This window comes from Nycticebus coucang, chromosome 7 (genome assembly GCF_027406575.1).
Source record: "Nycticebus coucang isolate mNycCou1 chromosome 7, mNycCou1.pri, whole genome shotgun sequence".
NCBI classification, from domain to species: Eukaryota; Metazoa; Chordata; class Mammalia; order Primates; family Lorisidae; genus Nycticebus; species Nycticebus coucang.
In genome coordinates this window covers 54,934,503-54,954,918 of record NC_069786.1, presented here as the reverse complement: position 1 = coordinate 54,954,918, position 20,416 = coordinate 54,934,503, and the positions used below count along the sequence as shown (strand labels likewise).

At 34.6% G+C, this 20,416-nt stretch overlaps 1 protein-coding gene across 19 annotated transcripts in view; it reads left to right on the top strand.

Moving 5' to 3' along the window:
* Positions 1 to 20,416, top strand: part of BAZ2B (bromodomain adjacent to zinc finger domain 2B) — a 303,102-nt gene that overhangs the window by 223,286 nt on the left and 59,400 nt on the right. For 15 of the 19 annotated variants that reach the window (XM_053596953.1, XM_053596946.1, XM_053596943.1 and 12 more), the window contains 5 exons: positions 4,635 to 4,700; positions 6,589 to 6,654; positions 7,967 to 8,011; positions 8,261 to 8,287; positions 9,586 to 9,651. In XM_053596953.1, the coding sequence (XP_053452928.1) occupies positions 4,635 to 4,700; positions 6,589 to 6,654; positions 7,967 to 8,011; positions 8,261 to 8,287; positions 9,586 to 9,651 (270 nt within the window). The remainder of the gene's footprint in view (positions 1 to 4,634; positions 4,701 to 6,588; positions 6,655 to 7,966; positions 8,012 to 8,260; positions 8,288 to 9,585; positions 9,652 to 20,416) is intronic. The other 4 variants (XM_053596957.1, XM_053596952.1, XM_053596951.1 and 1 more) reach the window with 1 other exon arrangement.

Here is a 20,416-nt window from a genome sequence, read left to right as displayed (position 1 = left end):
TTTCTGGGCAAAGAGTTTCTGGTAGTATTTGGAGATAATTTCTTGTATCTCTGTGGCATCTGTTGTTATTTCCCCTTTATCATTTCTGATTGAAGTTACTAGAGATTTTACTTTCCTATTTCTAGTTAGTCTGGCCAAAGGTTTATCTATTTTATTTATTTTCTCAAAAAAAAAAAAAAAAACAACTCCTGGGTAGCACCTGTGGCTGAAGGACTAGGGCTCTGGCCCCATATACCAGGCGTGGCGTGTTCAAGCCTGGCTCTGGCCAAAAAAACTGCAAGAAAAGAAAACCCCAATTCCCTGTTTCATTAATTTTATGATTGATTCTTTTGTTTTCAATTTCATTGATCCCTGATTTAATTCTGGATATTTCTTTTCTTCTACTGGGTTTAGTCTTAGATTATTCTTTTCTCAGTTCCATAAGATGGCTTGTGAGTTTGTCGATGCTTTCTGTTTTTCGGATGTAGGCATCTAAAGTGGTACATTTTCCTCTTGGGACTGCTTTTGCTGTCTCTCACAGGTTAGGTAGCTTATGTCTTCATTGTTGTTATGCTCAAGGAAGCTAATAATTTCTTGTTTTATTTCTTCCTGCACCCAACTGTCATTCACCCTAAGGTTGTTTAATTTCTATGCCTTTGTGTGGGGTTGAACATTTTTTGTTGGAGCTGAGTTCCACCTTTAATGCCTTGTGGTCTGAGAAGATAGAAGGTAAAATTTCAATTCTTTTGATTCTGTTGAGGTTTGTTTTTTCCTTGTATATGATCAATTTTGGAGAATGTTCCATGGGCCAATGAGAAGAATGTATATTGTTTACTTTGAGATGGAGTGTTATACGTCTATCAAGCACAGTTGTTCTAGGGTCTCATTTAATCCCTTATATCTTTGTTTAATGTTTGTTTAGAAGATCAGTCCAGCTCTGTAGGAGGAGTGTTAAAGTCCCCTGTCATATGGTGTTAAAGGATATCATATTGCTCAAACTAAGGTCTGTTTCAAGAATCTGGGAACATTTAAATTGGTGCATAAATATTTAGAATTGAAACATCTTCTTGTTGTATTTTTCCCTTGAACAATATGAAGTCTTTGTCTTTTTTGAATTTAGTTGCTTTAAATCCACTTGTATCTGAAATAAAATTGCAACCTCTTTCTTCTTCTGAATTCCATTTACCTGAAAAAGTGTCTTCCAACCCTTAATTCTGAGTTTTAATTTGTCTTTTGAAGGTAGGTGTGTTTCCTGCAGATGGTGAATGGATGGTTTGTGTGTTTTTTTGTATTTTTTTGCAGTTTTTGGCGGGGGGCTAGGTTTGAACCTGCCACCTCCGGCATGTGGGGCTGGTGCCCTACTCCTTTGAGCCACAGGCACCACCCAGATGGCTTGTGTTTTTTAATCCAGTCAACCAATCTGTGCCTCTTCAGTGGGGAATTCAAGCCATTAACATTTATTGAGATAATTGATAAGTGGGATTACATTCTATTCATCTTGTTTTGTGAATGTCCGTTGCTTAGTTTTATCTTTTGCATCTTTTGTGGAAGCTAGGTTCTGTCCTTTAATTTCTGGGTGCTGACTTTACTGGTGGTCCAGTGTGATGGTCAATGTGTAGAACAGGTTGAAGTATTTCCTGTAGAGCTGGTCTTGTTGTGGCAAATTTCCTAAATGTTTGCATATCAGTAAAGATTTGGTTTCTCTGTCAATTTTAAAAATTAGCATAGCCGGATATAGAATTCTGGGCTGGAAATTGTTTTGTTTAAGTAGATTAAAGGTAGATGACCATTGTCTTCTGGCTTGAAAAGTTCCATTACAGAAGTCTGCAGTCTCCCTGATGGACTTGCCCCTGTAGGTCAATTGGTGCTTACTTCTGGCAGCTTGCAAAATCTTTTCTTTTGTCTTGACTTTGGACAGGTTCATCACAATGTGTCTTGGTGAAGCTCTATTAGAGTTGAGGCGACCTGGGGTCCGATATCCCTCTGAACGGAGTGTGTCAGAATCTTTGGTGATATTTGGGAAATTTTCATTTATAATATTATCTGGTATGGCTTCCATTCCTCTGGGGCATTCTTCTTCCCCTTCTGGGATACCTGTAACTCGTATGTTTGAACGCTTCATAAAGTCCCATGATTCTGTCAGTGAATGTTCTGCTTTCTCTCTCTTTTTTTCTGCCTCTTTAACTATCTGAGTTATCTCAAAAGCTTTGTCCTCCTCTGAGATTCTTTCTTCTGCATGGTCTAATCTGTTGTTGATACTTTCTATTGCATCTTTAAGTTCCCTAATTGCCTGCTTCAATTCTATCAATTCTGCTATATCCTTTCTATATTCTTCATATCATTCATCTCATACTTGATTCTGTTTCCGGATTTTCTTTTGGTTATTTTCTACTTTCTCAGCAATTTCCTTCATTGTTTTTTGGTTATTTTCCACTTTCTCAGAAATTTTCTTTGTTGTTTTCATCATCTGTATTTTAAATTCCCCTTCTGTCATTTCTAACATTTTTTTAGAGGTGAGATCCTCTGCGGTAGCTACCTCATGGTCCATTGGTGGGTTGCTCTGGACTGGTTTTTCATGTTGCCAGGATTTTTCTGCTGATTCTTCCTCATGAGTGTTTTCTGTTACCTGTTTCCTTGTCCTAATTTTCCTTTCATTTCATGTTGCTCTTTAAGTTACCAGTGCCTCTGGCCTAAGGTTTCAATGAGTCCTTTTGGTACACGACTCAGTGTGCTGCTCTGTCTCGGCTCCGCCGGGCTTGAGAGTGCAGCCCAGCAGCTGCAGGGGTGGCAGTGGCGGCAGTGGCGGCAGCAGCTATGGGCAAAATACCTTTTAAGGTATAGCTTCAGAAGGTACAAGTAGCATCTGGAAACTGGAGTAGGTATTGTGAGATAACAGCAGCATAAAATATGTTGGCTCCATAAATTCTAAGACAAGTATAATTTGTAACTGGAAAACTTTGGGTGTCTTTTCAAGAACTTGTGCTTATTGTCATCATTATCAGTTTGGGACTTTAGAAGGGATTTATGAACATGAAATTGCTTACAGTATGTTCATAGCATATGAAATATTTTTAAAAATCAAAACGTAAACTCTCATCAAAATGTACATGATCACTAAATTATAAAACATAACCAATAGTAAGTTCGTTATGTTTAGACGATGTGTTCTGGTCTATAGCCTGTTAAGAACCAACTGCACAGTGGGAGCTGAGAGGTGGGTGAGGGATCAAAGCTTTATCTCCGTTGCTGGTATCACCACCTCAGCTGTGCCTTCTCTCAGATCAGTGATGGCATAAGATTCTCATCAGTATGAGAAACCTACTCTGCATATGAGAAATCTAGGTTGTGCTCCTTAAGAAAATTAAATGCCTGTCAGTCTGAGCTAGTGTTGAGGAGGTGATCCTAGCACTGGAGAGTGGCTGCAAATACAAATTATCAGTAACAGAGAGGTTTGACTTCACAGAGGCTATAATGGATCAATTGCTTACAGACTCATATCAAACCATCCCCTCCCAACTCTGGGCAATGGAAAAATTCTCTTCCGCAAAACTGGTCCCTGGTGCCAAAAAGGTTGAGGTGTATACCATTGGTATACACCAATTATGTCATGTAAATAATTCTCTGGAATATTAAATTATAACTAATCAATTTTTAAATAATACAGATTTCTGAAATGGGCTAATTATGGTAGTTAAAAGCAATGTCACAGTCATTATTGTGTTATTCAGTGTGTGAAATAAATTTTAGAATGGAAATTATTGTTAACAATAATCTATTACGTTTGTGTCACTATCTACTTTTAGAGTGTTTTTTATTTTATCATGACAAAGTGAGAAAGAGGAAGCACTTCTTCTTTTATAAAAGAATAGTATTTGCACAAGATTATTCAATAAATGACAATATCCCAGAACTAGCCTTATTCTTTCCAACTTCTGATACACTATTCTTTCTACTATTCTGTCCTATATTTAGTTTAAATTATTTGTAATTGCAAGCATTTTTTTTTCTTTTTTTATTGTTGGGGATTCATTGAGGGTACAATAAGCCAGGTTACACTGATTGCAATGTAATTGCAAGTATTTACAAAGATCCTTAGGCTACATGAGTTTTTTTTGGTTTGGTTTGGTTTTTTGAGACAGAGTCTCATTATGTCACCCTTAGTAGAGTGCTGTAGTGTGACAGCTTACAGCAACCTCAAACTTGGGTTTAAGCAGTTCTCTCTCCCAAGTAGCTGGGACTGCAGGCACCCACCACAACGCCCAGGTATTTTGTTGTTGTTGTTGTTGTAATTGTTGTTGTTTGGCAGGCTTGGGTTGGGTTTGAACCCACCAGCTCCGGTATATGTGGCTGGTGCTCTAGCTGCTGAGCTTCAGGTGCTGAGCCAGGCTACATGAGTTTAATCAGCTTGATTTACCTAGTTTCTATATATTTATTTGGCATTTGCATTTTATATATTATTATGAGAAATTTTATAAAATCATCTTAATTTAAGACATTTTAAAATACTACATAAATTTTTAGACCAGCATGAACAGACTTTAGTAATTTTGTACTTAGACAAAATTAAGAATTTAAATCTTAATTTGATTCCACTTAAACACTCTTTACCTAAATATTTATTTTATTATCTGAAATTATCATAATTTTTCCTACAGGAAAAAATTAAAAGGATACAGCAAATCAGAATGGAAAAGGAACTTCGAGCTCAACAAATTCTAGAGGTAGATCATTTCTTAAATTTAATTTAGTTAAAATAATGTCATGTATTTCAAAGTCTCCAAAAATAAAAATCTTTCCTATATATTCTTTCACTAATACGAATTAATTTGTTCATCAGAAATTGCAGGAGTGGGGATGGGGGGAGGGGTTGCAGTCTTTGGCTGGGGCTGGGTTTGAACCCGCCACCTCCAGCATATGGGGCTGGCGCTCTACTCCTTTGAGCCACAGGCACTACCCTCATCAGAAATTTTCTTTAGACATGATGCATAAACTAAGACTTTAATTTTACCAACCTTGTGTAATCCTAAGAGTAAAAACCCAGGAAATGAGAGAAAAGAAAAAGAGAAACATCTGAACAGCCTCTACAGTTATAATAAAGTTCACGTGCTAAAACTTTTTACTTTCATAAAAGTAAAATAACTTCTTTTTCTTTCCTTGTAGAAAAGTCATTAGGGCTTATTGTCAGATATTTACTTTTAAATTAGGAACAAATATTTAGAAAAGTAAACATTCCAAAAATGAGAGGAAATATTGGTGTTTTTCTACTTCCGTGGTAGATTATGAATGTAAATTTTTAAAGGTAGAAACAGTTTTACGAGTTTGTTTTTCTGGTTTCTAGCGTATTTCTTTTTCCTATAAGCTGATTAGGATAGAAGATATATATAGGCAACAGCAAAAAATCCAAAAGACAGTAAGGGAAAAATACAGAAAAACATCAGCTAGCATATATAGGAACTCAAAAGCCTAGCAGCAATCTGTAATCTTTTAGATGAATAGGAAGCAATTTTAAATGCCTTAATAGCCCAAAGGCATTACTCTCTGCAACTGTGGCGTATAATAACCAATATTCAGAATAATTGCCGTGAGTCATCAAGAAAAAGCCAAATTATGTTTAGTGTACAGTGGCTATGCAAGCATATGTCTCAAAGTTATTCCCATCTAAAATAGTGAAAATAAATTTTCTGATGTTTAAAATTATTATAACCTTGAGCTATTCAGGAACTTATTCTTTAGAGAATAGTTTATTTCCTGAGGACTCCAAATACCTGAGGTTTTCTATGTTACAGTTTTTTTCTTTCTAGAAATGAATACATATTTCAAATTAATTTTAAAACTCCTATGTTGAAAATTTAAATTGCGCACAAACTTCATGTCCACCCTCTATTTCTATTTTAAAGTAAATTAACAATAACTGCTAGGTAGTTATAAAACAACCAGGTAGTCAATGACTTTAAGATTAGGAAACTCATATTTTATACCATGATCTTGATTGTCACAATTGCTTCATGGAAGATTAAAAGGTTCCATTCTGTTTAGAAAACAAACACTTGAATTTAACCACAACATACAATGATAGGGAAAATAATATTTAACATGTTTTATTTAATGTATTTAGCCAAAAAATAGATTTTTTTATCTCAAATTTCAAATATTAAAAAGGAATCTTAAATAAAGATGTGATTTATTCTTGATAAAATTTTTCCTTATCAGTTAAAAATCTGTCTTTTTCTAAACATTTTGCTTTTAAAATCAGAAAAACAATAAATACCCAAAATCATTTTTTCGGTGATTAAGTTTTAAGGTAAAATAACACTCAATTACTTCAGACTTTTAACAGAGCTTGAAGAAGAAAAGTTGTCTTATTCTTAGGACTCTTAAGAATTTTTGTGTATGTTAATGCTAATCTATATATTTCAGATAATAAATGCTAATCTTTAAATTTATAATCTATAAATACAGTATGTACTGGGGAAAATCTGTAATTGTCTACATATATGTTACGTATCGTTTTGTACCTTGTGAGACATGTAGCTTCATTTCAAGTCTGAGATTATTTACAAGTTGCAGTGGTGCTGTTGCATGACTTTGAGACCTGTTTTGCATGCACAGGCTAAAAAGAAAAAGAAGGAAGAAGCGGCAAATGCCAAATTATTGGAGGCCGAGAAACGAATAAAGGTTAGTTTAGATGAGAATCAGAGTTTTATTTTTTAAAAATAAAAATATGTTGTGCCAGCATCAATTGTATGACAAAAATAGCTTTCTTCATTGGCTGTCTAAAAATGTTTAGCAGACACAACCTATGTATAATGTGTGCCTTTGTTTGTACGTATATTGTATGTATATCTTTTATTTCATTATACAGATTTATGTGATGCTTTGAGCTCTTTAAAGATGAGATATCAAACCAAAAGTGCTAACTTTTGCTTAATACTTGTATATAGTTTTTCTGAACAAGAATCATCCTCAAAACTATTTTGTGTGTCACTGATGTTTCTGTTACAAACTGTCTCAAATCTGATTGTCCCCTTTTAACTTTGTCGATATCCAGCACCTGTTTTATCTATTAAAAATGAAAATCCTGGAGAAACAAAAACAAACCTTTATCAGCTATTTACCAATAATAAAATTAGCCATTATTAATTATTTTAATGTCAAGTGTTTGGGGGTGTTTTTGTTTAGATTTTCTGGCAGGAAATGTGAGAGAGTTGTCCTCTTGCCTCCCCATCTGTCCCTTATCTTCCATCTCTGATAACTAAATACTGAAAGGGGGCAGCTAAGCAAACCTGCTGATGGTAGAAACAGCCACCATGATTATATCTTGGAAAGCCAGAGAACTGCTTATCTTTTCTATGTTAATATATTAAGAGTTTTTGCTCTTTTCATGCCTGCCCTTATTACTTAATTTTATCCAGATTTTGCCTTTATAAAAATATTGAAATTGGTAGTATTCCTAGAATGGTTTCCATTAAGTTCCATCCCCTTGAGATGGTGCCCTGAGTCATATAGGTGGGCATGATCATAGTCTTTCTCACTTTCATTCTTATGCAGTATATCGAAGTGAAAAAATGTTAATTAGAGTACATTTGGGAGTTTATATTTAGAGTGGAAATAGTTCTAATCAGATGGACTTGAAGGTTGCACCATAATGTATTAAATTAATTTTAAAACGTGTGAGTTGTATCTAATATGCTCTGGCTATCTAGCTACTTAGTACAGTGAATGTGCCATTGAAGTGTGCTTGTAGGTTATTCATTGAATTTTATGATGAAATGGCTGCTGAGAAAAGATCCTTGCCATGATTTTTATGTAAGTATTACATATGAAATTGGATTGTCATTTTATAAATAAAAGATAATTGAGTATTGACAATTTCATATAATTCAGTCTAATGGAAGACTACAGAATCTCTGAAAAGAAACTTCTAATACTTTCAGCATGTTCTAAATCCATCCTAAAAACCATATATTAAAAGTTTCTTATTTTTAAGGAAAAAGAAATGAGAAGACAGCAAGCGGTTCTTCTGAAACATCAGGTCTGTATACATACAGTTATACAACTGTATAACTGTTGAAATGTACATTTTATAATATTGCTTAAACCTGTTTGGGGGAAGTCTTCAAAGTAAATACTTTAAAATTTCTGATAAAATTTCTGCTTAAGTTTTTCTTCATCTTACAGTTGATTGTCTTGCTTTGGTATTGGTGTCTTTTGGGGGGTTAAAAATTGGTTTTATGACTCTGTGATTTCTGTTTCATAATGTTGTGCCAACTCTCTCTACCAGGAGTTGGAGAGGCATAGACTAGATATGGTATGGGTATGTTTATTTTTGTACATCTAACACCGCATTGTGATTTGGTTGTGATATGGTTGTCATAGCAATGCATAAAGTGTAGCACTGGCTGCTGTCATATTACATACTGCTGCATGGCTTTACAGCACAGTGCATTGCATACATCTGCTTGCCTGTCTATAAAGAAGTATGATGCATCTCCAAGATTTTCCATTGAATTGTACAAGCCTTAAATAAGGCTGCTCTCTAAAAACTTACATTACTGATGTCACAAGGAAAGTTGGATCACTATGCAATTAGATACAATTTTTGAGCATATTCTCCCATCATTCTAGATGCAAAACTGCCATTGAATACGGTGGCAATTTTGAGTTTGTTCGATGAGAGAATATGAAATATATGGTTTTATAGATAAATTTAAAAAATAATTTTAGAAATATCCCTTTTAGGGGACCAAATATGCTTTTAAAAATTGATCAGATAATACAAATATGTGATTTTAAAAATTTTTAAATAAAATGAGATTATCAAATTAAGCTAGTGCTTGCCTTATTTGCATACTTTTCCTTTTAGATTCTCCTTATTTAGCCCATGGTGCAGCTTTTGTGGCTTTAAATAGTGCATCAAGTGGCAGACATCAGTAAATAGGAATATCCTATTTCATTGGTATGACATATGAAATAAGACTAGTTTAACTAAATTGGTATAAAAGCATTTTTAAAAACTTTCTAATTTGCTGGTGGCTTATTGGATTTACAAAATTATTTTGTACTTGAAATAAAAATAACCAGTTCTAAAACCATTTAGTGAAAATGACCATAAATCAATTTCTTCCTGATCTAAAAATTTAAGAAAACACAGCTATGATTTAATTAAAAAAAAAAAATTTAAGAACAACACAACCTTTAGTTTAATTGGCCGTAGCAAGTATTTGTGGTTTTTCTAATAGCAGATGTAAGGTAACTGACCTGTTCCAGCCAACCATTATGCTTTTTGTTCTGCCAGCTTTTGAAGGAGCATCACAACTGACCATAAGTAAATTTTGTATGCTTCTGTTTACACTGTCTCCATGTTCATTGCTTTACCTTTTTGCTTTTGATTGTTCTTGTATTCGCTTTCTAAACCTGAACTAAAACATGCACAGACTGGCCATTCTTGTCTTATATTTAGTATTTACTGTGACTTGTCTATAAATGCTAAACATGCTATACTGAGTTTTTTTGGGTATTTTTTTTATTGTTCGTTTGTTTTTCCATTTGAAAATCAAACTATTAACTCTGGTTGAGTTATTTCCCTAATTTTATCTGGCCTAATAGGAACGAGAGCGAAGGCGACAACATATGATGCTCATGAAAGCTATAGAAGCTCGTAAAAAAGCAGAAGTAAGTGTATATTTCTGGAAAAAAATATGACTTCATAAATTAATATCTTTTCCTAAACCATTGACTCTTGTATATATAAATTTTTCAGAGTATGGATTTGTCATGATTTACTGGCTTTCATAAGCAAACCAAAGGTTAGAGATAAGAATGTAGAAGGGGTTCCAATATGTGTGTTAATTTTCCTGGCTGAGATTTTTTTTTTTATTGTTGGGGATTCATTGAGGGTACAATAAGCCAGGTTACACTGATTGCAATTGTTAGGTAAAGTCCCTCTTGCAATCATGTCTTGCCCCCAGAAGGTGTGGCACACACCAGGGCCCCACCCCTCTCCCTCCGTCCCTCTCTCTGCTTTTACTTCCCCCCACCCCATGACCTTAATTGTCATTAATTGTCCAAAAACAGAATCAAATTCTTTCTTCTGCATGGTCTAACCTGTTGCTGATACTTTCCGTTGCATCTTTAAGTTCCCTAATTGACTGCTTCAGTTCCTTCAGCTCTGCTATATCCTTTCTATATTCTTCATATCGTTATTTGATTCTGTTTTTGGATTTCCTTTTGGTTATTTTCCACTTTATTAGCAGTTTCCTTCATTGTTTCCATCATTTCCTTCATTGTTTTCATCATGTGTATTCTAAATTCCCTTTCTGTCATTCCTAACATTTCTTTATTGGTGGAATCCTGTGCAGTAGCTGCCTCATGGTCCCTTGGAGGGGTTGTTCTGGACTGGTTCTTCATGTTGCCTGGAGTTTTCTGCTGATTCTTCCTCATGAGTGATTTCTTTCATCTGTTTCCTTGCCCTAATTTTCATTTCACTTCCTCTTGCTCTTTGAGTTCCCGTGCCTGTGGACTAAGGTTTCGATGAGTTCTTTTGGTGTAGGAGCAGAAGGATGAGAAGGTTGAAAAGCAAGAAGGGATAAAAGAAAGAAGGAAAGAACGAAAAGAAAATAGAGAAAGGAGAGGGGGTGGGTAAAAGGAATATTAACAAAAAGAAGAGAGGCACAGAAAGAGGGAGACAGAGCAGTATAGGTGTACAGTAGGGTACTTTGACACAACCTTAAAAAAACCCCAACCTCTGGGGGTGCCCGGTTGGGTGGTTCCCTTGAGGTCAGCAACTCTTTGCTAACCTGATCAGACACAGTACCCCACCTCCATCAAGTAGAGAGGAAAGACAAAAATGCTATAAATCAAACAAAAACAAGCAAACAGAAAACTTTACGGGATAAAATTAGGTGAAAAACCAAATAATAGGGGTGGAAACCCTAGCAAAAATGAGGTTCTAGTTATTGAAAAAGGCAGCAATGGGAAATTGTATTTATACTAGAAAACTGGAGAAAGAAAAGAAAAAATCTATATGGAAAAGGTTGAAATTAAAAAACAAAACAACAACATCAAAATAAACAAAGAACAAACAAACAAAAAAGAAAACAACCAAAAACAAAGCAGTATATATATCTTGTTGAATATTGTCTGGGCAACAGGTGGTCTTCTGGGCTATGAAATGTTAATTACAATGCTGATACGACTGGAGGCCTCCACTGATTTCTCAAACCCCACAGGGTAGACACCCTATGTCTCTCTTTAGCCCTCTTAAAAGGCACTTTAACCTTCTAAACTTGCTAAGCAGAAGCTTTCCCAGGAAAGTGCTTGTTGCTGGAATCACTGGTGAAGTGACTATCCACTTACCCAGTGTGCCAAAACCGGTCTCACTCTGCCCCTGAGGGTTAGGGCTGTAAGGCGGCTCAGACCCCGCCTTTAGGCTGCTCAGTCACTAGGTTACTGGGTCCCGCCCGATCCTTGCTCTGCAACCCCTAGGGTGGACCTTGTTGGGGCAGTTCTCTCACAATGGCTCCCTGGGGCCCACAGCCAAACACTATTAGCTCCATCCGTCTGGCTCAGGGGCTCAGTCTGGGGTCCCAGACAACGCCCAAAGTTCTCCGCACTCCCGCTCAAGCTCTCCCCAAGGCAGTTCAACGGAGTGCCAAGTCCAAAAACACCAAAGCAGTTCACAGGTAAGGCCTTTCCGGTTTGCAGTTTCGCTGCTAGTGCGCTTACAGCTGTCAGCAGGTTTAGACCGATGGAACACAGGCAATTACTTGCCAGTTTTCCACCGTTTTTTTTCCTCCTCTAGGGATCCAAAAGTCTCTCGCTGACTCCCTATATCCTCAAAGGGATGATTATAGGCAGATCCCACCAGGCAGAGATGCCTGGAGTCTTATCTCCCCAGACTCACGTTGCCCAGATGCAAGGAAGCTGTTACTCGGCCACCATCTTGCTCTCCACCCCCCTGACTGAGATTTTAATTATCTTTTTGAGGGTAGTGAATGACATTAGTTAGGGGTAAAGTAGCTATTTATTACTGTAACCAGAGTTTCACAAAACTAATACTATAGTATGCCTAGACAAATCCTATGTATCAAACACTAATCATTCCAATCATGGACTTCTACCTTCAGAATTATATTTAGGATTAAATGTGTAAAATTAGGCTCAACTACGTTACTTAAAATTGACATTTAACAGATAATTTAGAGTAATAACATTATTGCCATAAATCAAAATGAGCTTACATAGAATTTTATAAAAATCAGTTAAAGGACTAAAATATTTTGTTACAAAGGAGTACATTCTGTAAACAGGTGAATAAAGGTATGGTCAGTATAACCAGGGCTTTGGAGATTGAGAGATTCAGATTTCCCTGGTGCTGTGCCACTAACTTGCTTTACTTCTTTTATTTTTTTAAAATTGTGATGATACCTACCTGCTAGGAATATAGGGTAATTAAATGAGATTAGAATTTAACATATGAGAATTAGTGAAAATTACAGTTATCTAAAAGTTGGGGGGGCCTATATTTTGGTATATGGTTCTCAGCTTTGGCTTAAATTAGCAATCTAGATTTTTGATATGTAGAAACAATGCGTGTATTGTTTTGGAACCTGTGTGAGGTAGCCCAATAGCTGAATTTGCATTCTGATTTTAATATTTTACAGCTGTATGACCTGGGGCACGTTACTTAACCTCTCTGTGATTCATTTCATCTATAAAGTAGAGATAATACCTACTCTTATGTCATAGGATTGTAGTAATAATTAAATGGGTGTTTGTGTTTCCGTAAAGTTTCTAAAACAGTGCCTGGTACCACATAGTATTTACATTTACTTACTATGTGTGGGTTTGTTATGTGGAATGGGCCTAGCAAGATGCATGGACAGGGTTAGGAACTACTAAAATAAACTACTTCTAAGCATAAATTGTAGCATATAACATACATTATAGCAGTCTCTTTCTGTGACTCTTCTAAAGTTCATGGAAATTTTGGCCTAACATTTTTCCTGTTCTTTTTTCCTAACCAGTTAATTATCTAAGCCCTGTTGATGCCCCCAATAATAATAGAATCTATATGTTTACGCATGGAATAATAATCATGGTTTCTGAAAAATGATAGCCAGGGAAAGAGAGAGATAACATATCTTAGGGATTGGCATGACTCCTCTCTCTATTCCCTTCTGGAGCAGAACAGTGGTAGGAAGAGTCAGGAAGGGAATTAATTAAAATCCTGAAAGATGAACCTAATTTTCTCCAGTCTGGAAAGATGGAAACTGAGGGAGCAATTAGTAACTCAAGAAAAAGACCTTGAAAATCCCTTCAGAGATATAATTCTCCCCTACCAACTGTGTTTTTTCGAGAAGGAATAAAAAGAAACAGAGCTTGTAATTCTGGTTTTCCTGGCAAGGAGAAAAGATAAAAAAGAGAGCATTATCGCTAGGGATACTAGAATTTACTAGAAGAAAAAATCCAAGAAAATAATAAGATCATCTGAGAATGGTGCTCAGGTGAAAAAGATACCCCAAAGGCCCAAAGACATGAATCCTCTCATTGATCTTTCCTATTTGCCAGCCATGGCCTAAGGAGAGAGTAGGAAAAGCTGTTGCAGAGAGGTGGGGAAGACCTGGGTTGAGTGGCGGATTGAGCCACAGGATAAATTAATCTAATTAAAATGAGATGGTCTAAGAATCTATCAAAGCCCAAGAGTACTTTCAGAGGAAAAGGATATCCCCTTGATAAATAAAGTGCATCAAGTACAGTGCTTCTAATAAAACTTAGAAAGAGCTATCAAAACCCAGGTATGGGTCTTCCTTTCCTAGTTACTTTCATCCTGAGAAAAAAAGAAGTATGAATAGAATATACAATACTCACCCTTAAATCTGAAGTACTTACTATAAAATAGGTACCAGATAAAGTGAGAAGGAATTAAAGGAAAATTTAACCCTCCTATTAGGTGGGTTATAAGTGCAATATAAGTTCTTAAGAGGGCTGCCCTACATTAACATAAAAATTTCAAACAAATGACAGGCATTTATGCTAATATTTGGTTTCAAAATGGCAAACCAAAATAAAGTAAATATGTGCATATTTATCTAAAGTAGTAGTTTAAATCATAATAACTTAAAGAGCCTGGTTGCCCTGTTTTCATTATTGCTTCCCCAGCAGCTGGAGTGATCTTTTCAAAAAGTCAGCCAGATTGTATCTTGATGTTATCTGATGGCTTCTCATTACAATTCTAATAAAGTCCAGATTCCTCACCCTTACATAACAGTCCACATGTTCTGACCTTTGCTTTCCACTACAGCTTTACTTCATATAACTTGTCCCTTATGCACTATATTTTGTTCATTTTAAACACTGTACTATTACTGTTCTACCCCATGTGCGGGCAGTTCCTAATTGTTGTTCAATCACCATTGAGATATTATCTTGTCAAAGAGGCCTTCTGAGACTTCCTTAATTTTGTCTTTTCTTACACCCTACCTCTGAGACTCCATGTCTTCCTCTTGTTTATTTTTTACTTGTTTATGGTCTGTTTCTTCCCAGAATGTTAGTTCTATGAGAAATAGGACTCTTCTCTGGTTTACTGTTGTATTGCCAGTACCTTGATTACAACACAGTATGTATTATAGTAGTGTAGAAAATTGTAGTCAAATGAATGAGTGAATGCTTTAAAATGAAAGTGATTGTTGTGGAACTAAAAAGATAAACTAAGGACAAAACAAAATTATTAAAGAATGAGTAAAATATGTTTCTATTTATATAATTCACTTTGTGTAATAGTAAATTTTTTTTTAATTTTAGTTCATTCTAGGGAGTTTCATTTTGTTAAAGTCAAACACTCAAGGAACTATTATTTAAAGTAATAATGTAATAACATTTGCCACAAAGTATCCTTAATCAGAATGAGAGAATTTCATAGGTAAAAGTGAATTCTTAAAATGTTATCCTTTGATAACCATATACCTGACAGGATAATTTCATCAGTCATTCTGATTTTGAAATATCTTCCTCTAATGAATGGCACCTATATAGATCTGTGATCAACTAAGTATTTTCTTAAATTCTTAAACTCTGGTTTTCCTAACATTAAATAGGATACATGGGAAACACAATAAAGAATATTCAAGATGCAGTAATCATATAATACAGGTGAAACTTAACAATGATAATTAAGCAATAACAAGGCATATTTTAGCCAGGTCCAATGGTTTGCACCTATATTCCAGCACTTTGGAAGGCCAACACCAGAGAATTGCTTGAGGCCATGAGTTTGAGACGAGCCTGGGCAACGTACTGAGAGTCTAGCTCCATAAAAAATAAAAAAAGTTGTTCTGGCATGGTGGTACATGCCAATAGCCCTAGCTATTTGGAAGGCTGAGGTGAAAGGATCACTTTGAGCCCAGGGGTTTAAGGTTACAGGGAGTATAATGATACCATTTTACTCTAGTCTGGGCAGTAGAGCAAGATTCTCTTTTTAAAAAAAGGGTGGGGGGATATATTCAGTACAATTCAAACTTTTCACCTGGCCTTTCTGTAAACTTGTACCTCAGTATTAACAAAACATTCTTATATGTACATTTCCTCATTATTACTTAACATGCACAAGATATAACTAGTGGAATTTAATAATGGGCATATTGTGGCTTCATATTCTGCCACCTGTTACCACCTAATAGCCCAAATTGATAGTTTTTTTTTTTCTGTTGTTAACTAAAGAATAAAGTGTATTATAAAATGAAGGCCAGGTGACATGTAGGCAAGGACAGATTAAAATTCTGAATTTGGTTATGTGTAACTCTTTGTTCTGAACTTTAATACCTTTTGATCTTTTAATTTTAGATGTGGAAAAGAAAATAGGATAACAAAAATGCAAATTTTATGAGTAGTATTTAAAGATTGAGGGTATCAAAGCAAATTATTTTCATCTTTTTAGTTAAAAATCTCCAGTAACATCTGAAACTCCCTAAGAAACTCCCCACACCCATCAAAATAAGGGAGTAACACAAATACTACTTGTGTAGTTCTTTTGTGTATACTATATTAATCTTTTTCATTTAGTATTACCTCAATATATTTTTCACTAAAAAATTCTGAATTTTCGGGCGGCGCCTGTGGCTCAGTGAGTAGGGCGCCGGCCCCATATGCCGAGGGTGGCGGGTTCAAACCCAACCCCGGCCAAACAGCAACAACAACAAAAAAAAAAATAGCTGGGTGCTGTGGCGGGCACCTGTAGTCCCAGCTACTCGGGAGGCTGAGGCAAGAGAATCGCTTAAGCCCAGGAGCTGGAGGTTGCTGTGAGCTGTGTGATGCCACAGCACTCTACCAAGGGCCATAAAGTGAGACTCTGTCTCTACAAAAAAAAAAAAAAATTCTGAATTTTCATTGGTTCTCTAGTTTAGAAGTCTAATTTTTATAATTTCTCTTTACATTAATACATAGTTTATTTTAAAAGTTAGATTTATGTAAATTATTTTAATTGTTATGTTAATTTTAAACAGCCATTAGTATATTATCATTGTTAGAATAGTGTTTAGCCACAAGAGTAAAAAAGGCTTACTGTTTCCTAGTATGATTCAAGTAATATGAAATACATCTGCTTTCATTATTACTAATCACTAGAAACAAGATTGGTTTAAGCAACATGAGAAAGTAACATGTAACTCAAAATCTCCTGTTTTAATTATAAAAGCTTCAACTTATATTGAAGCTTTTGTTGCAAATTTATACTTACTTTATTCATATTAACTTAATAATCAACCATAGTAATTGCAACAGTTTTTTGTATGTCTCCCCAAGGATCAGTAATCTACAAAAGGTTGTTAAACATGCATCAAAGACAGAATGACTATGTCTGCACTTTCGGAGGCAAAACCATAAAATATAACAGAGTTAGTCTAGGTTTCAGAAGTCATTTAATAAATAATTTGAAAGCAGAAAAAATGCATAGCCCTCCATTGATTCAAGTCATGAGAACATTTTATAATCCTATGTTTGTATCAGTCATTATTTAGTGAAAAATAAAAAGTAGAATTGCACAGGTAGACAGTTATTAAGCAAACTCATTTTTCAGTTGTAGACATTATTTTTTTTGTTTTTTTTTAAATGTCCAACAAAATTTTTATTTCAAATACAGTAGCACCTCCATCGTTGACCACCTCCTCCATTGACTGCCTCCTTCAGTTGATCTAATTTTTATACACGTGCACCACATGTACGTATCAGCACAGTCGGCCTACTTCCTATGTTGACCACCTCTGTATATATATACACTTTTTATAAAGTCATTTGTACATAGATCATAAATATATTTATGCCATTGTGGGATTCAGTGTGTTGATTATTTGTATAGTTGTAGACATAGTTAATGTACTTACATAATATTTACACAAGCATACTTCTGTTTCAATTTGAAAATTAAATTACCTTTAAAAAACAAATATTAATTATTTTATATTAACTATTCAATAGACTATTAAATATATAACATTTTTAGAAAGCATTATTTAATTTATTATATTAAAATATCTAATTATCTGGAGAATTATTAACAATTTTGATTTTAATTTAGAAGACATTTATATAACTGTAGCTATACTATATAATATTGTAAGATAAAGTAAGTACAGAATTTTGTATGTAAAACTTTGGTGAGTTTTAAGAACATGGTAACTGAAAAGTTTTATTCTTTTTAAATATAATTATTTTTACCTATAATATATAAGAATTACATTTGGATTTCTTCAATCATGTGATTCATAGTTATTTCCTTTGTTTAATTTTCACATTTTTATATAAAATTAAAATGTAAAAATAATACAACTTTTTAAAAAAATTACCTAATTATTCCACTCACATTCAATTATGTGACTCATAAAGCAATTATCATTTTTGTTTTTTATGTCTTCTGTACATGGCTTGTATTATTAATCATATACGTACTTTTATTTCTCTTGCACCCCTGGGTAAACCTGTGTCTTCAATTATATTTGCATCTTTTAAATTTGAGTACAAATTGATGTCAAAAGAAATATATTCTCCTATTTATGCCCAGAACACACACTTGGGAGACCCAGCAGACCCGTAAAATGCAAAAACCATAGGTGTCTTTGCAACATGATCTCTTTAAAATGACCTCTTTTGCAATCTTAGAAGTTGTAAACTGTGGTCATTCTACCACAGTCATTTGGTTTTTAAACTTACATAATTCTGAAGTAGAATATATTTATTCGTGTATTTGCTATTGTGCTGTAAACTTCTAGAAATACTTTCATTTATGCTTTTAGAGTCCCCAGAATAACCTTTTCATGTGAGTAAAAATTGATTTCTACATTTTCACTCTGGGTAGTTTAGACTTTTTAGGATAATTTAAATTTAATGCAGTGGTCATTAACAGGTATTTGAAATGAAATTTTAACAAACAGCTTAATTAAAATATAAGTAATATTTTCATATAAAAATCCCATTACTGTAATTAGGATGACAAAAAGATGTTTTGTTATAATTTATAATCCAGAATCCACATTTAGTTGTATTGCAAGAATTTCTTTTTTTTTTTTTTTTTTTCTGTATTGCAAGAGTTTCTAATCTGGAAAGGTGAGTAGAAGGGAGAAGAAGGGGAAAAAGATCTTGTTAGGCATACTAATTTGTTTGTAATTATTTGTAGTCAATCTAAAGTATACTCTAGAGCTATATTTTTTAATCAACTGTAGGCAGCCTACGTTATTAGCCTGTAATTTAACCAATATTAAGATAAAATATGTTTTAACATTTATTTTCTATTATGATAGGTAAAGTAAGTCTTCTCTCTGATAAAGCAAAAGTCTGTTGTCAACTGACTTTGTGAAATCAGAATATTCTGTTGTGAAATACTCATGTTTGGCATAGCAATACAATATTATAGAAATTAGGTGTAAAATCACATATGACAGCTTAATTTATTAAAAGTTTTTGGTAAAAAGTGGGTAAGTATATTGTACTTCAAGTATTTATGCTCAGTCTAGAAGAGAGAATGCTGTGGAAATTTTCACATCTTCAAATTTGGCCTAAAGTAGCACTGCCAATTTAAACTTTAGATTCTGGAAAAATTATCAGGTTATAAGAAGTCTGTTTAATGTTTACAGAGAGGTCTGTTTGCAAGCATATTAAATCACGATAAAAAAAGTGGCTAAGAAGTTATTAATGTTGGAACAAATATTAGAAATGTATTTCAGACACTTTAAAATCTCTAAATGTAATCTGAATATTAATAAATATATTGAACTCCACTTTGGAATTTAAATTTTATATATACTATAACTGAAAATGGAATACATCAATTATGTTTGTGCACAGAATGAAATATAAAAAAATAAAGAAAAATTTGCCTATTTTATGTGTTTAATGACTAGTTCAAATGTTACCCTATCTTTTTTTGTGTGTCATTTGAAGAATTAATCATCAGCAAGTTAATAAATGCTCAAATAATTTTTACAACCCATGGCACACTGAATATATTAGTCATGTGATAACTATTATAGTTGGAAATAAGAAAATAGATCAGGGAGATCAGTGAGAGAGCAGAGTTGGACTAGTGCAAGGTCAAAAGTCATAGAAAGATAAAATCATTAAAAACTTTCTTGGCTCAGTGCCCGTAGCACAGTGTTTATGGCGCCAGCCACATATACCAAGGTGGCGAGTTTGAACCTGGCCTGGGCCAGCTAGATAACAATGACAGCTGCAACAAAAAAATAGCCGGGCATTGCAGGGGGTGGGAGGTGGGGGGTGCCTGTAGTCCTAGCTACTTGGGAGGCTGAGGCAAGAGAATCACTTAAGCCCAAGAGTTTGAGGTTGCCATGACACCATGGCACTCTACCCAGGGTGACAACTTGAGACTCTGTCTCAAAAAAAAAGAAGAAAAAAAAAATACTGTCTTGAGGTGCCCAACAAATTATACTGCCAGGAATTGAATAGGTCCAGGAAGAAACCTGTAAATAAGTTCGTTCCTGTGCCTTCTAGCATCTCACACTCAACTTTATATAAGTACTTGTTATACAATGCAATAAATTATATGGAAGCTCAAAAATGACAAGTATTAAAATGCCTGAAGTAGTTGGGGAAAGAATTTTTAAAACAGGCTTTATACAAATTCTGGGCAGAGCAAGTGAGATACACAAAGGTACAGTGCTGTGACCAAACAGGACTAGTCATTGAAATACAGGGAGAGGTTTAGCCAATTTTAACCTTGTGGGCACACCCATCCTAGCTTGGTTGGTTATCATCATCCTTGCATTAACTTCAGAAGAGCTGTGCTGGCTTCTACACATAGCAGTATCATAGAATGTGGCTGAGTGTGGGAAATGCACTGAGAACTAGGAGATAGGAGACTAGAACTTGAGTGAGGATAGATTGTGACTGGCTTTATTTGCCATTCTACATTGAAGGGACCATGGAAGCTCTG